The sequence below is a fragment of the Peromyscus californicus genome, unplaced genomic scaffold, assembly GCF_007827085.1.
Source record: "Peromyscus californicus insignis strain IS unplaced genomic scaffold, ASM782708v3 Scaffold_7__1_contigs__length_154581171, whole genome shotgun sequence".
Classification (NCBI taxonomy): domain Eukaryota; kingdom Metazoa; phylum Chordata; class Mammalia; order Rodentia; family Cricetidae; genus Peromyscus; species Peromyscus californicus.
Window position 1 is genome coordinate 2,082,885 of NW_026294595.1, and position 15,376 is coordinate 2,098,260.

At 40.3% G+C, this 15,376-nt stretch overlaps 1 protein-coding gene and 1 non-coding gene across 4 annotated transcripts in view; both read left to right on the forward strand.

Annotated features, from left to right (window-relative positions):
* Rc3h2 (ring finger and CCCH-type domains 2) overlaps positions 1 to 15,376 on the forward strand; it is a 68,354-nt gene that overhangs the window by 24,093 nt on the left and 28,885 nt on the right. For all 3 annotated transcript variants that reach the window (XM_052726607.1, XM_052726606.1, XM_052726609.1), the window contains 4 exons: positions 616 to 816; positions 1,395 to 1,527; positions 1,651 to 1,769; positions 3,101 to 3,213. In XM_052726607.1, the coding sequence (XP_052582567.1) occupies positions 616 to 816; positions 1,395 to 1,527; positions 1,651 to 1,769; positions 3,101 to 3,213 (566 nt within the window). The remainder of the gene's footprint in view (positions 1 to 615; positions 817 to 1,394; positions 1,528 to 1,650; positions 1,770 to 3,100; positions 3,214 to 15,376) is intronic.
* On the forward strand, positions 1,196 to 1,306 carry LOC128102766 (small nucleolar RNA SNORD90). The gene has a single exon (XR_008215526.1). It is a non-coding gene; the product is annotated as a small nucleolar RNA SNORD90 (small nucleolar RNA).

A 15,376-nucleotide genomic window follows, 5' to 3' on the forward strand; every position in this document is an offset into this window, starting at 1 on the left:
AGCACTTCTGTAAAAATTCTTAGTGACTTTTTGTTCACTTCAGGATTTAATACCTTATTTACCATCGTATTTAAGGCCATCTTTGAGTCTTCACTGACCAATATAATAATTTTTAACAAAATAATAATAATTTTTACCTTTGTGTCCTCTGCTCATTCATTTTTCTATTTTACCTTTTTCTTTTTTAGAATTTGGTTTTCCCTCTTTTCCTAAAGAAATCTTATTTTTCATGACGTAGGTCATATAGTCTTCAGCCAAGAGAAAACCTTTTCTGAACAATTTTCTTCTGTTTTCTCATCATATTTAATTGCCTTTTGTTCGTGTTGCTATGGACCCTATAATAGGACCATTACTATAATTTTCTTTTTCTAAGTCTTTCTTCCCTGCCAAGTGCTGATGAACTTCTTGAAGACAAGGACTGAATACATAGTTACATAGTTTCTTTTTTTTTTTTCTGAAAAGAATTTGTGTTGACATTTTCTACTTTGTGTGGTGTCTGGTATATCTATCCTTTTACCCCAACCCTCACACCCAAAGTAAATGAATTGGGTAAGGGGAAAGAGCAGGATAATTCTAATGAGTTTGGTTTTTTTGTTTTTTGTTTTCCATTTTTAGGTTACTAAAAGGGATGAAGACTCTTCCCTGATGCAGCTAAAGGAGGAATTTCGGAGTTATGAGGCACTGCGCAGAGAACATGATGCCCAAATTGTTCACATTGCTATGGAAGCAGGACTCCGTATTTCACCTGAGCAGTGGTCCTCACTGCTATATGGGGACTTGGCTCATAAATCACACATGCAATCTATCATTGATAAGGTTTGTGAAATTAGAGGTACTGATCTTACACCCTTTCTATTTCACAGAGTACTATAGCACATACACTCCTCTGTTTATAACCCAATGTGCCCACCTGACCCAGACATTCATTTCACACGTCTAACCTAGTGAACGGGATAACTTAGCAGCATTGTACACTTTGGGCTTTGTGGAGTATTGGCTTTTACCCTCATGCTCACTTAGAGCTGTAGCTCAGTGCCATTTTACCACAATGTGAATACTGTACTTCATATCACTCATCTGGGAAAAATTAAATGTAAAATGTGGAACACTTTCTACTGAGTATGTTTTGCTTTTATAGCGTTGTAAGGTTGAAAACTTATCTATATTCTGGCCCTAGCGAGCTAGTATAACTGATAAATAGGTTTTCTAAGTGTCTAGTGATGAGTTTCATAGGGCAGATTCTGAGGTGAAAATTTAATTCATCATTGATCGTCCTATTATGAAATCTGAAGACACTTGAAAACTTATTAAGAAAATTAATCTATTGGAAATCATTTGAATATAGGTGTGTTCTAAAATCCAGAGTAAAAATCATTCTCTTTTCTATTTGTTAGCTACAGTCTCCGGAATCATTTGCAAAGAGTGTCCAGGAATTGACAATTGTTTTGCAACGAACAGGTGACCCAGCTAATTTAAATAGACTGAGGCCTCATTTAGAGCTTCTTGCAAACATAGACCCTAATCCAGGTATGTGGGAAAATGTACCAGTGCTTGTACTTTATGGAACTCTCATGTAAATAGCACAAGGGAATGACTGTTGATATGTTGTCTCCTCTATCCCCTACCCCATCCCTTTGGCTCTTAATTTAGATGCTGTTTCACCAACTTGGGAACAGCTGGAAAATGCAATGGTAGCTGTTAAAACAGTGGTTCATGGTCTTGTGGACTTCATACAAAATTATAGTAGAAAAGGCCACGAGACACCTCAGGTAAGTTGATTTATTACACTTTTGACTACTTCTGTGTCTGACACAGTTTCATCCTGAACATATTAACAATTTGATTAGCATTAGCTAATAATAAGACTCCTTATATAACCCTTTCCTCTTAGAAGTTGTGTGTGTAGGAGGGGGATGTGCATGTGTGGATGTACATGTATGACTGCACAGGCATTGAACCCAAGGCTCCATGCCTGAAAGGCTTGGCTACAACGCTGACATTGAGTGACGTACCTAGCCTTCTTGGAAACTGGATTCTGTACTTTTGGGAAAAACTCACCTTTTATTGGAGTTGGTTAGCATTTCAGTGTATAATGAGTTCAGAGGGTGTTTGGACATGAATTCCTGATTGAAAATATATTGATTCATTCCACACATTTTGTCCAGTTCTTTTTTTCAGCAGAAAGTTTTTTACTCCTTTGCTATCTCTCAAATGAATTTCTGTTTTGTAATATATATGGAATTTGAAATTCCCCAATATTTTTAGTGTACTTTAGAATGGGAAGTTAAAATATGATTCCTTATCCAAATGACTCTTCATTTGTTGAGTTGTTTTGGGCCACTTCCTGTGTACAGTGTTTTACATATTTTATTTCTAATCCTGACAACTAACTAGAGTGTAATTGCTGTTGCCAAGCTGAAATTTAAATGGTTTAGATATCATATTGAAGGGTATGCTATCAGTATCTGAAAGAGGTAGGGTCAAAAGTACTCCCAAATCTGATAACTTCTTACTCTTCTATCCATATTTTATTCAGAAAATGTAATATTTAGGTGTCAACTGAATGATGAATGCTTTATCTTATTATGGTCACAGAAATAAGAGCAACTTCTTAGATTTTGATGCACATTATAGCAGTTAAGATTCATCTTCTTTCATCACTGTCATGCAAGTGAACTAACGAAGTGATAATTTTCCCTTCAACTTTTTCTGGGAGGGTTTTAAATGGGTAAAGATCAAGTCTGCCTTTTTTTTTTTTTTTAAGTGCTTTTAAAAATTGTTTCATTTTGTTATCACAATTTGAAGATAGTAATAAATTGAGAAATATTTTCCATGAAAATTACATTGCCTGAGAAGTAAATAGATATAAATTTGAGTCCGTTTCAACTAACCTTTGGAAAGAAGGCCTGAAGGCTCCCTCAGGAGTGTCTCCACTCTCACAATAGGAAATGATGGGTGGAACTTTTTCTGCATGAAAATTCCTTCTCTGTTGTGAAAGAGACTTAAGGGTGGTCTACTCATTAAGTTAGTTCTGAAGTCCAAAGAGTGAATAGTAACTGATATCTTCTCTTTTCCATTTGCTAAATGCTTATTGGTATAGCCTCAGCCAAACAGCAAGTACAAAACTAGCATGTGCCGAGATTTGCGACAACAAGGGGGTTGTCCACGAGGAGCAAATTGTACATTTGCCCATTCTCAGGAAGAGCTTGAAAAGTAAGTCTGGAGAAATGTCTTTCATATAGGGTCATTCATTGAGGGAGTGCTATATACAGTATTACCTTTTGTGATGTTTCAAAATACAAGTAATTTGAATTGCAAAATAGCTATTTTTTTTAACCCATGAGAAGATTAAACTAGGAATAAAATTAGCATTAAAAGGTCATACTTGAAAAGAAAGTCATATTTGGAAACTTTGATAACTGGAATCCATGTTTCTTTTAACCTGTGTAGAATGAAAGTACTATTTGCCTTTATCTTATTTACTCAGGTTCAGTTGAACATATCAGCAAAATCTCAGGCAAAATGTAGATATTTTTCTGACTTTTGCTCTTGACATTTTTACATTTTACTTTTAACATTTTTCTGTAAGTTACTGAGTAAAAAAAAAAAAGAAATATAAAAGATATAAAAGGAGGAAATGACTGCTCCTAGGTATGGTGGAGGAGAATATTTATTGTTGATAAAAAGGAGAGCATAGCCAGAGGCAGAGACATCTGCGAGAGTCTAGAGTGAAACAGACCCTAAGCCAGGCCATGTGAGGAGAGTTGTGGGGATAGGGAGCCAGGAGACCAAGAGGCCAGGAGGGTAAAGGTTTGACAAAAAGGACTGGGTAACAAAAATGTCTGGATTACATAGGGAAGGGTATGCCAGTCATAACCTTATAACAGATAGGGACTGAGACTGAGGGCAGCTGGTAGAACCTGGTAGTTTTGTCTGCTTTGATATGTTAAATAGACACCTCAGCCATTTGTCCTGGCTTTGAGACCTAACAGTTACTACTACTTTGTCTATTTACTTTGGACATAAAAGTAAATTATAAGAGTTTTCATCAAAACCCACCAAAAAAGTGACCTAGGCTTTCTGTTAAGTAACTGACATTTTACCACCTCTTAGTGTGCATCTGTATTTTGTATTCAGTGAGCTAATTGTCTCCTGATGTCCCTTTAGGGTCTTTGTGCTATTGGTTTCTGCCTTTTAAAACTAGTTATGCAGGGCATGGTTTGGGAATCTCCTCTGTCAGCAATCTCTCTGTGCTCTTTCCTGTATAGTCATTGGCTAAGTTCTGCCATTCCAGCTTCCGGGGTCTTAAGCTATCATCACAAGTTTTTGATCTCTCCTATTCTTGTTTTTGTTGGTTTTTTTTTTTTTTTTTTTTGAGACAGGATTTCTCCGTGTAGCCTTGGCTGTTCTGGAACTCACTCTGTAGACCAGGCTGTCTTTGAACTCAGGTGTGCCTGCCTCTGCTTCCTGAGTGCTGACATTTAAGGCATGCGCCACCACTGCCCAGGCCTCCTAACTTCATAATAATGTATTTACTTATATTTTATATGCATTGGTGTTTTGCCTGCATGTTTGTCTGATCCTGGAGTTACCGATAGTTGTTAGCTGCCACGTGAGGGCTGGGAATTGAACCCAAGTACTGTGGAAGAACAGTCAGTGAGTACCCTTAACCACTTGTTGAGCCATCTCTCCAGTTCCCCTCCTAACTTCTTACATCTACTGTTGCTCATGTAGTCTCCTGTTATTTTCACAAAGCAGAGAAATCTTTTAAAAGCAAAGTTCTTCACATGTTGCTTTCCTTTTCTTCTCTCTGATAGTTCTTGTTGCCTTCCAGTTAAAGATGCAAAATGGAGGTTATGACCAATAAATTCCCTGCTTTTTCAGATGTCATCTCATAACTTTTTTTGAGACAGGGTTTCTCTGTGTAACAGTCCTGGCTGCCCTGGAACTTGCACTGTAGACCAGACTGGTCTTGAACTCAGAGATCCACCTGCCTCTGCCTCCTGAATGCTGAGATTAAAGGTGTGTGCCACCATTGCCACCTAACTCTGATTTGCACTCTTAGCTTCAAGCCACTGTGGTCTCCTATTGGTTTCTGGTGCGTACTGTGTGCCTTTAACCTTCATATCATCCCCATGTGCTGTTCTATCCTTTCCTCTGGGACTTTTCCTTACCCTGTTCCTCATTCATGTATTCAGCAGGATCCCTTCACTTCTTCATGTGAGCTAGAATCTTTGTCACATTTATTGATGGATTTAATGAAAGCTCTACTTTAGAAGTTGACATTCTTTTTTCTGTGAGGTTCGTATAGAAAATATTTTTGGATTTGTAGGGTAAACAGTTTCTTTTATAACCACTTAATAGCCAGCCACTGACAATGTGTAAAGTGGGCATAGCTGTAAACATTACTTAGAAAGATAAGCAGGTTTGGCTCGTGTTGCAGTTACCAGTTCCTAATGTAGTTACTATCTGTCTTCCATAAATATATTTATATGTATATCTATGTTTATACATCTTTATATTGTATATATTTTATACTGTATATATCTTTATTATACATATATGTGTATTTGTATAATTTATTGTTGTCTCCTTTCCTCTGTGGTCAGCATGTTAGGATCTCTGTAGCTGTAGCTGCACCATGATAAGAAAAAGTGTGTTTGTGTAGAGAAGACTAGGAATATGCTTCTCTTTTCTGACACCGCTCCCCCCCCCATTTAAAACACCTAGAAAAGCTGCAAAAAGACTGCTATGTTCATAGGCTTAGCTCTGGGTGTAGAATTTGTATTATATAATTAAAAGGTTTTTTTTGCTTATGTATGTGTATGTATCTTTGTATGCATGCCCATGGAAGCCAGAAGAGGGCACAGGTCCCTTGGAGCTGGAGTTATGGGCAGTTGTGAGCCCCCTGATGTGGTTACTCTGATCTGAACTTGGATACTCTGGAAGAGCAATAAAGACTCTGAACCATTTTTTTAGGCTCTAGGACTGTGTTTCTCACTTTTCTTAATGCTGTAACCTTTAATACATTTCCTCATGTTGTGGTGACCGCCAACCATAAGATTATTTTTGTTGCTACTTCATAACTGACTTCTGCTGTGTTAAACATTTTAATGTGCCAGGCAGTGGTGGCACACGCCTTTAATCCTAGCACTTGGGAGGCAGAGGCAGGTGGATCTCTGTGAGTTCGAGGACAGCCTGGTCCACAGAGCGAGATCCAGGACAGGCACCAAAACTACACAGAGAAACCCTGTATTGAGAAAAACAAAGAAAGAAAAGAAAAAATTTTAATGTAAGCTGGGTGGTGGCGGCACACACCTTTAATCCCAGCACTGGGGAGGCAGAGGCAGGCAGATCTCTGTGAGTTTGGGGCCAGGCTTAACAGAGTGAGTTCCAGGACAGCCAAGGCTACACAGAGAAACTCTGTCTTGAAAAACTTTTTCCTGCTGATTGGGGTGAAGTGGGGAGGGGGATGTTTCGAGTTACACACAGTAGGCGGTGTGAGTGAAGAAGCGTTCTGTGAGGGAGCTAAGAAGGCAAGTTACTTGGAAAAAAAATAGATTGTTATCATTGGCCTCATGAGTGGGGCTACCCATGGGAAGAGTGATAACTGCCAGAAAGAATGGGATGGAGAAGTGCCCTGGTGCACAGAAGAGGCAGTGTGGATGAGCCGGATGAAAGAGCAGATATGCCCTTGAGTCTGGAGTAGTGATACCAGCAGTGATGTTCCAGGAGCTTGGGGGGGGAATGGCATGCCAAATCAGGAGTACAGAGCCATCACATCTGCTGTTTCTCTGGAGGTAGGAAATGCCTCCATCCATCCTGTAAAAGTGTCAACAAATTAGGAGATAATGGAGTTTTTTATAAGTAGGCATGTGGCTGAAGCCAACCTGCCAGTATTCACCTGGTTGGTGTCCTTGGTGGGTACAGTGGCTGGTGGTGTATCTGGAGGGCCTTTGAGGATCTGACCTTGGCACGAGTCTGGCAAGAGAGGTAGATCTGTGCAGGAACTTGCAAAGTGTTTATAAAACAACTGGAACAGACTTACATCTTGGTGTCATAGCAAAAGCTGTGGTTTGGGGTTAAAAGGTATGAACATTTTCTAGGGCCTGGTTTCAGCCCAGTGCAACACATCTTTAAATCTCTAACCAGAGGAAATTTACTGAATGGGAGTGGTTGAGTGAGTGAAGGAGGAGGAGGGAGGCTTCCATAACCTCTCTAATGCTAGCCTGTCTCTAAAAGCTGGGACCAGTAAAGTCCACGGAAATTTAAGGACTCCCAAGACTGTCTGTAGTCAGTGCTCTATCAGTTTTATCAAAACTGCATTTATCAGTGTTAAAACTCTGAACCTCTGAAGTTACATTTGAAACCAGTTTATCCTGTATCATGAAGTCTATGAATGAGGCACACCTGTCTGTACTTTTAACAGGAAACTTACTAATGAGCTACCAAGGTGCTTTGGAGTTGGTGGAGAGAGCTGTTAGAACTGGCAAACACCATCAGATCTGAGAAGGATAAGTAAGTGAACAGAAGTGAGACAGCTTTCCTACCTATCTTCACATAAACAAACCTTAAAGTACCTTCTCTTTTTCTTTTTTCTTTTTTTGAGACAGGGTTTCTCTGTGTAGTTTTGGTGCCTGTCCTGGATCTCTGTAGACCAGGCTGCCCTTGAACTCAGAGAGATCTGCCTGGCTCTGCCTCTTGCTTGAGTGCTGGGATTAAAGGAGTGCTCTTACCGCCACCTGACTTCCTTCTTTTTTTCTAATTCACCAGGAGATACTGAGAGCAGCCACTACAAAGTGAGTTTATCCCTTTTTTGAGTCTGGTAGGAAGGTGAACTGTGTCTAGACTTGGTATTAGCTCTAAGAGAATGAGGCCTGTGAATTTTACTGAGAAGGCAGCTGAAGGAGTTGCTGCTGTTGGACTGACAAAATCTGGTTGTCAAATGACATCAGAAATCTGAGAAGGATAAATTTTACCTGAGTTAGCCATTGAAAGTGATAGACTTACCTGCTGGCTACTAGACAGTTACCTCAGGGTCCTCCACCATGGTCATTGAGAGCAGAGGTCTCAGGGCAACAACATCAGTCTTCGGCTGCCAGGCCTCAGAAGATCCAACAGTTGTTGGGTAGAGACTTGTGGGAACGACCAGCCTACCTTGTCTAGACAAAAATGAGGCATTAGATTCCCAGAGTCCTGTTGTCCAGGGTCTGAAGAAGGTCCTGGCAAGAGTTGAGGCAAAAGGCAGTAGTTGAGGTGAAAGGCAGTTTTTGCTCAGTGGCTGGTGCTGCCACTCTGGAGTAAGTTCTGGTTAGAGGTTCTTTTGTGCCCATCCATCTTCTTTGGAGGAAATAAAGGTGCTGCTAGGAGCCAGCATGTCTCTATCACAAAAAACTTTTTAATTAAACATTTTAAATGCTATATTCTGCAGATCTCTGAGCATTTGAGGACTGTGTCTATTAGGTATGAATGACTGGCTGTCAACTTGTGTTCCCTAGCAGTCTTCAACATGTTAGCAGCTTTTATTTGACTAGGACTTACTGTTTCCTGAGAAGGCCAAGAAGAGTGACAGGGGAAAGATCCCAGGGCCAAATAGGAACAGGAGAAATGGAGCTTGTGAGTTGGGGTGTGGCCCAAGTCTGAGAAAGGACCTTCTCGGAGGACCAGAAACTTCATCATAGAATATATATCTTGTTTATCAGATATCCCATTTGTCAAACATACGACATTTATTTAAATTTTCTAGAGGCTTGGTGCTAAACATTTGGCAAAGACATAGGTGTGACTCTCTCAAAAGTCAGCTTTTGTTAATCTGAATAGATATTTATAAACTTCAGTTTCTGTTATTATAAACCAGAGTTGAGTTAAAATATAGCTTTACATTTCTATCATCATACAAAAAAGTCCATCCCAATCCATAATATTTGAGGTTTGTTGCTATTTCATAACTGCAGTTTTGTCATTATTGCTAATCTCAATGCAAACATCTGACATACAGGTGTTCCTAGGCTACTTTTGCATGAATCCTAATTGGTCTTATAATAAAATCCTGGAGCCAGATATTGGGATGAATGCTGAAAGGTCAGAGAAACAAAGTTACAAGCTTCAGCCACTTCTGTCACCTCTTCTAGTTAAGAAATGTCTCTGTTCAAATCGAACTTTTATCAATTTTAATGGTATCCATAGCTTTTGTTCTGAGGAAACAAAAGCAAAGCCTCTTCCCCAATATAATACATACCATGGTTTCCATTTTGGGGTCAACACATCTTTAAAGTATATAGGCTGAGTTAATTCAGCAGTTTTTTTCTATTATCCAAGGTCTCTCTGCAGCTCTTGTTCTTTCTCATTAGCACTGAGAAAATTCAAAGTTAATAGAGCATTATAAAATCTATTTCTGGGGGGGTTTGTTACCCCTTTCTGTTTATTTAGCATATCCTTTAGAGTTTGACTTGATCTTTCTATGACTACTTGGCCTGTAGGATTATGTGGTATACCTATAATATGCTTTATGTTGTAATAAGCAAAAAACGGTTTTGTCAGAGACATATGCTGGAGCATAATTTGTACAGGCATACCCATGATGGCCATAACTTCTAGCAAATGTGTGATTACAGAATCAGACTTTCAGAACTCAGAGCAGTTACCCATTGAAATCCTGAATAAGTATTAATAGTGTGGTATACATATTTAATTTTCCAAATTCTGCAAAATGAAACACATCTATCTGTTAGATTTTATTCCTTTAAGTACCCTTTGGGTTACTTCCTGCAGGTAGTGGAATTTGGTTGTATAAAGAACAAGTAGGACATTTCATTATAATTTCCTTGGTTTGTTGCCAAGTTGTGGAAAAATCCTTTTTGAAACCCTTGCTATTGACGTGATGTTTTGTGTGAAATTCTGAGGCCTCCAGCACATTTCCTGTCAATAGTTGATTGCTAGATGTTTCACAAATCCTAATCGGTCTTATAATAAAAACCCAGAGCCAGATATTGTTGTAAATGCTGAACGATTAGAGAGACAAAGGAACAAGCCAGAGCCACTTCTCATCTTGCCAACTCCTCAGCTGGAAGGGGAAGATCTTCTCTCCACAAATCCTCAGACTGAATGCCCCTCAGTCCTCAGCCAAAAGGGGCTGAGTTCCTGTCTACTCCTGCCCTATATGCCTTTCTCTGTTCAGCCATATCACTTCCTATCTCAACCTTCCTAGTGCTGGTATTAATGGCGTGTGTGTTTCCCAAGTACTGGGAGCAAAGGCATGAGATCCCAAGTGCTGGGATTAAAGGTGTGTGCTACCACTGCCTGTCTTTGCCCTCTGATCTTCAGGCATACTTTATTTGTGAAGAGTACAAACAAGATATCACTACAGGCAACCCTTGAAAAAGGTTCAAAAGAAGCAAGATCATGAAGGGGCTAGCTAAGACAGATACCAGGGTGGTTTCCTTGTTGCTGCTACCTTTGCAAAAAGCAGATCCATGGAGTTTTTAATGATCCCTGAGCGGTTAACATAAAAACAGCATTGCTCTCCTAAGGCCTTGCATAGGCCAACTTGTTGAAGGAATGATAACCAGGGAACCAATTGAAGAAATTTTAGGTCAAGGCCCCTTCTATCCTGGAGAAATATTTTAGCTAGAGAGGAGACGGACTTCTTTAAATATGTAACAGATTTTTCTAGGGCAGTGACATCTGCATCAGCTGCCACTCTTAAGGCCTTTTAGTTCTGATCTTTGAGAACAGCCAGATTATAATCCTGAATGATTTTTATAGAAATAATAAGTTTTTTTGGGGGGGGGGGGGGTTTCGAGACAGGTTTTCTCTGTGTAGTTTTGGTGCCTGTCCTGGATCTCACTTTGTAGACCAGGCTGGCCTCGAACTCACAGAAATCTTCCTGACTCTGCATCCCTAGTGCTGGGATTAATAGCGTGCGCCACCGCCGCCCAGCCCAGAAATAATAATTTTCAAGACCATATATTACCTCTTTGGTCCTTCATAAAGGAGGTCAAATGTTTTATCGTAGAACATTTTAGTTAATAAATCTATCAATTGACAGCTCTAGGCCCAGTTTCCTAGTGTGTCAATAGGCATTATAAGTAGACATTTTGCCCCTCATGCCAGGTAGTTTGTTTTTGACTTAGCCTTTTTAGACAGTTTTGGGGGCAGGGACAATGTCCTCTGTTCTGTATCTGCTTCAAGCCAAAACGGGGTGTGGATGGTCGGTGTGGATGGTCAGGGCCCAATAAGGCTGAAAGGCCAGTCAAAGGTAAGGAGGGAATTTTGGTGATGGAACATTTATCAGAAGCATGTGGTTATCTGACCCAGCTATAGAGACAGGAAACAATAATGTTGGCTGAGCTAGTCCACATCAGCCTTTAGCAAGTCCAGAGCTCGTAATCATTTGGAGCAGATTGCAGTCAGCAACCGATGCTTTGATGTGTCTGCCAGGCAAATGGAAACCTGTTGAGACAAGTTTAAACTAGGAACAGAAGTTAAATTTTATAACCTTATTTGGCACTTTGAGGCCCATAGTTTTAGTAATTGAGAAGGGGAGGAGTTCTAGCAAATTTCTAGCAAAATTTCAGATTTGGGTTAAAATTAGGTAAATTTTTTTTTTTTTCAGAGAGCCAGGTACTAATGGGACAGAAATTTCTTTGGCCTCATGAGAAGTTTAGGTATCTATTTAGAAGACAACCAAAGAAAATAAAATCCTGTGCTTATGACACAAACAGCGCCAGGATTAATCTTAAATTTTGAACTTTTGATATCTTAATATAACTATCATAGAAGGGGAAAGAAACAGTATCAGAATTCTGTTAATGTTAAAATCTAAAGTTTTGAAATCTTAGTATAACAATATTAGAGAAGGGAAAGTAATCTGAGGAACTTAAATCATTTATTTATAGCTTTGTAATTGGTATTTATATGTTAAATCATTTTTTGAGACCCTCAAAGTGTGCATGGACTTTTATATCTTAGGACATTTTTTTTTTTTTAGAAAAAGTAAGGCTTGATTTTTATTTATAAAATAAGCTGACAAGATGGCCATAGCCAACTGTTCTTCAGAAGACATTCCACCCATTGGCATGGAAGGGGGTGGCTGGAGCGGCTCAGCCGTGAAGGCAGTCCCTCTGGAGTCCTTGGGAGCCACAGGAGTGTGTTGCCCCACCCACAGGGGACTGAAAGCTGGCTTGCTTGGTCAGGAAAATACTTTCTGGAGTCCTTTCCAGCTGTATCGCCAGCATATGGCACCGTTGATGCCTAAGAGCCTGGGAGGGATAGAGAGGATAGGTTTCCAGGGTCCTGCCCATAATGAGCTCTCGCTGCCCCTTAACCATGCTTGGGCCCCAGATAGGAAGTGACTTTTTGCTGCCCTTAGTAAAGATGGCTATAGAGTCCTATGAGAATAAGGCCATATGACCTATCTGTCTTTGACCTTACTCAAGATGACACCTAACCAGGTAATCATGTGGTTTTATTTATTTTTTGTAAGACAAATGGCATAGATATGGAACACATAATCTCAAGTATTCAGAATCAGTCAGAAATATAGTCACGTGGCCACATCATTCATACATTTACGCCCATACAGAAGAAAGAGATTTTTTAACAGAGAGATCCTGGGAAAGTTTTAGCTGACCCAATTGAAAATCCTAAAACGAGTTTACAGTATAAGGCAGCCTGTAAGAAACCATAGAATGAAAGTCATTTTCTGCCAAGGTGGTGGACGCAATAGCGTCAGGCACTGCAGTTGGGTATTTTCTGTCCTGGTGCGGTGGCACCAGGGACTTGGCTCCACTTGGCTGGCCCTGGCACCAGCCACTGGGCATTTGGGCTGCTTGGTGCAGCAAGGAGGGAGCTGAGACAGAACAGAATGAAGAGGGGTGGGTGGGTATGCGTTTCCAAGGTGGTGGAAGACCGATTGTGGGACCAAGTCTAAATGTGGTGGTAGATGAATTTTCCAGAGTGAGGTAGATGAGATCCAATGGTTTTTTGATCTCCAGTGTCTCAGAGATTAACCAAGGATCTATTGAAATGGCGTAAGTTGCTCAAAATTCCATCAGAGAGCAGAGGCCAGGGCTAAGCCTGAGGGACACTTGTTTGCCAAGTACTACTGGAGCTTATCAATGGGGTTGAAAGACTAGAAACCACAGTCAAGGTGTGACAAATCCTCACTGGTGGGAAATGGCCAGAAGGAATAGGCTTGCCAATTATGGCAGTGTTGGATGAAGTGAGTGTTGATAGTTCCAGGGGTCTTGGCGTGTCTCAGACTGCCGGTAGGCAGGAGAAATGTGCCAAGAGGGCCTCTGCTGAATCACATAGCACCAATGTTGTAAAATGGCACTCAGCAGCCTTGGTGGATGAAGGAGACATGCCATACAGATGCATCAGGCAGTGGCATGGTGTGGTGGAAAGTTACACAATGCAGACATGGCATCCACCTGGAAAGTTTTATTTTTAAAAGGGAAAGGAAGAGGGGAAGGAAGGAGAAGGTGTGTGGGGGGAGGGGAGAACGCACAGAGGTACACACCTTGTGGGAATATATATATATGGAGGTGGGGGGAGAAGAAGAGGGAGGAGGGATTTTTTTTCTTCTTAAAGGGGTCTTTACATAAAATGACATGGTCAGAACACCAGATGAGTTCTCAAGGGGTGGGTCTGAATGCAGTCATTAAGAGTACCTGTCTAATCATTTCTGTCTTCTGGATTTGGTTTGGTTTGGTTTGGTTTTTTGAGACCGGGTTTCTTTGTATAGCCCTGGCTGTCCTGGAACTCACTCTGTAAACCAGGCTGGCCTCAAACTCACAGATACCTGCCTGCCTCTGCTGCCTGAGTGCTGGGCTGAAAAGGCCTGTTCTACCACCGCCCAGCCTGTCTTTAAATGTTAGTTTTAAATTGTTAGTTGATGCTTCAGTATGTTAGAAGATTTGGTCCAAACCTTCCTTTCAATTCCTTTTACGTATTGTACCAATAAAGCACTAAGTATTTACTGTCTTACTTAATTTTCTTGTTGATGTAACATATATCTGACAAAGGCAGTTGAAGGCTTACAGTGCAGATATAGTCACCATCATAAGGAAGTCATGGGGGAAGGTAGTTGGTCACATTACATTCACAATCAGGAAGCACAGAACCTTGAGTGCTGATGGTCAGTTTGCATTCTTCTTTTTGTTCAGCCTGCAACTCCACCCCATGTTATGGTGCTACCTGCTGTTAGGGTGTGTCTTCCCACCCAATTAGTCTAATCCACAAAATCCCTCAGACATTCTTAAATGATTCCAGATTCTGTCAAGCTTACAGTCAATATTAACCCTCAGGAGTCCACCCTTTGTCAATTTGATGCTGAAATATCACTTTTAACCCTTTGTTTTAGAGGCTTATGGTTATCTTATAATACAAAGTGCATTTAGTTCAACTTCAAAAGGCCCACATAGTCTTCAACAGCTGTAACAACTGTTCAAATTTTGAAGGTCTCTTTTGAGTTTTAGGCAGTTAAACTCCTTTTAATTTATTTACTTTTTGTATATGAATGTTTTACATGTATGTATTTATATGCATCACTTGTGTGCAGTGTCCATAAAGTAATTGGATCCCTAGCAACTGGAGTTATAGTTTTGAGCCAACATGTGGTTCCTGAGTACTGAACTTGGGTCCTCTGCAAGAGAAGCAAGTACTTTTTGCTGCAGAAACCACCTCTTCAGCCCCCTTAGGCAATCAGTCTCTGTGAGCCCTATACAAGTGGTTCTCAACACTCCTAATACAGCAACCCTTTAATACAGTTCTTCATGTTGTGGTGACTCCCAACCATAAAATTATTATTATTGCTATTTCATAACTAATTTTGTTGCTGTTATGAATTGTAATATAAATATCTGATTGCTAGATGTCTCATTGCAACTCCTGTGAAAAGGACTGCCAACCTCTAAATGGGTCACAACCTACAGGTTGGGAACCTCTACCCTATAGAATTTAAAAAGAAAAAAAAAAGAACTTAGGATACTGCAAGAAAAAGGTAAAACAAAAACAGTGAAAACCAGCAAGGCCTGCTTCAAATCCTATAGCTTGTGTACCTCTGGGGCTTGTTGTATGAATCCCCTGGACTCTGAGGATTTGGGTAGTCCCATGTGTTTAGCTCCAACACACAATCTCTCCCTTGGGCCAGCTCCACATTGCCTTTAACTAAATTACCAATTTGGCTAAATGAAACACATTTAGACAGCCAGCAGTGGATACCCCATGGTTCCTGGCAACTCCCAAATCCTGGGGTCTCCACTTAGCTTTGATTACACATTCACAGCTTCCTTTAGTTGCCCTGTAAGGCTTCTCTCCAGGAAATTTGTCCCAGCTACATCCCTGCCACACATTGCCTTGCCTTAGTGACTGT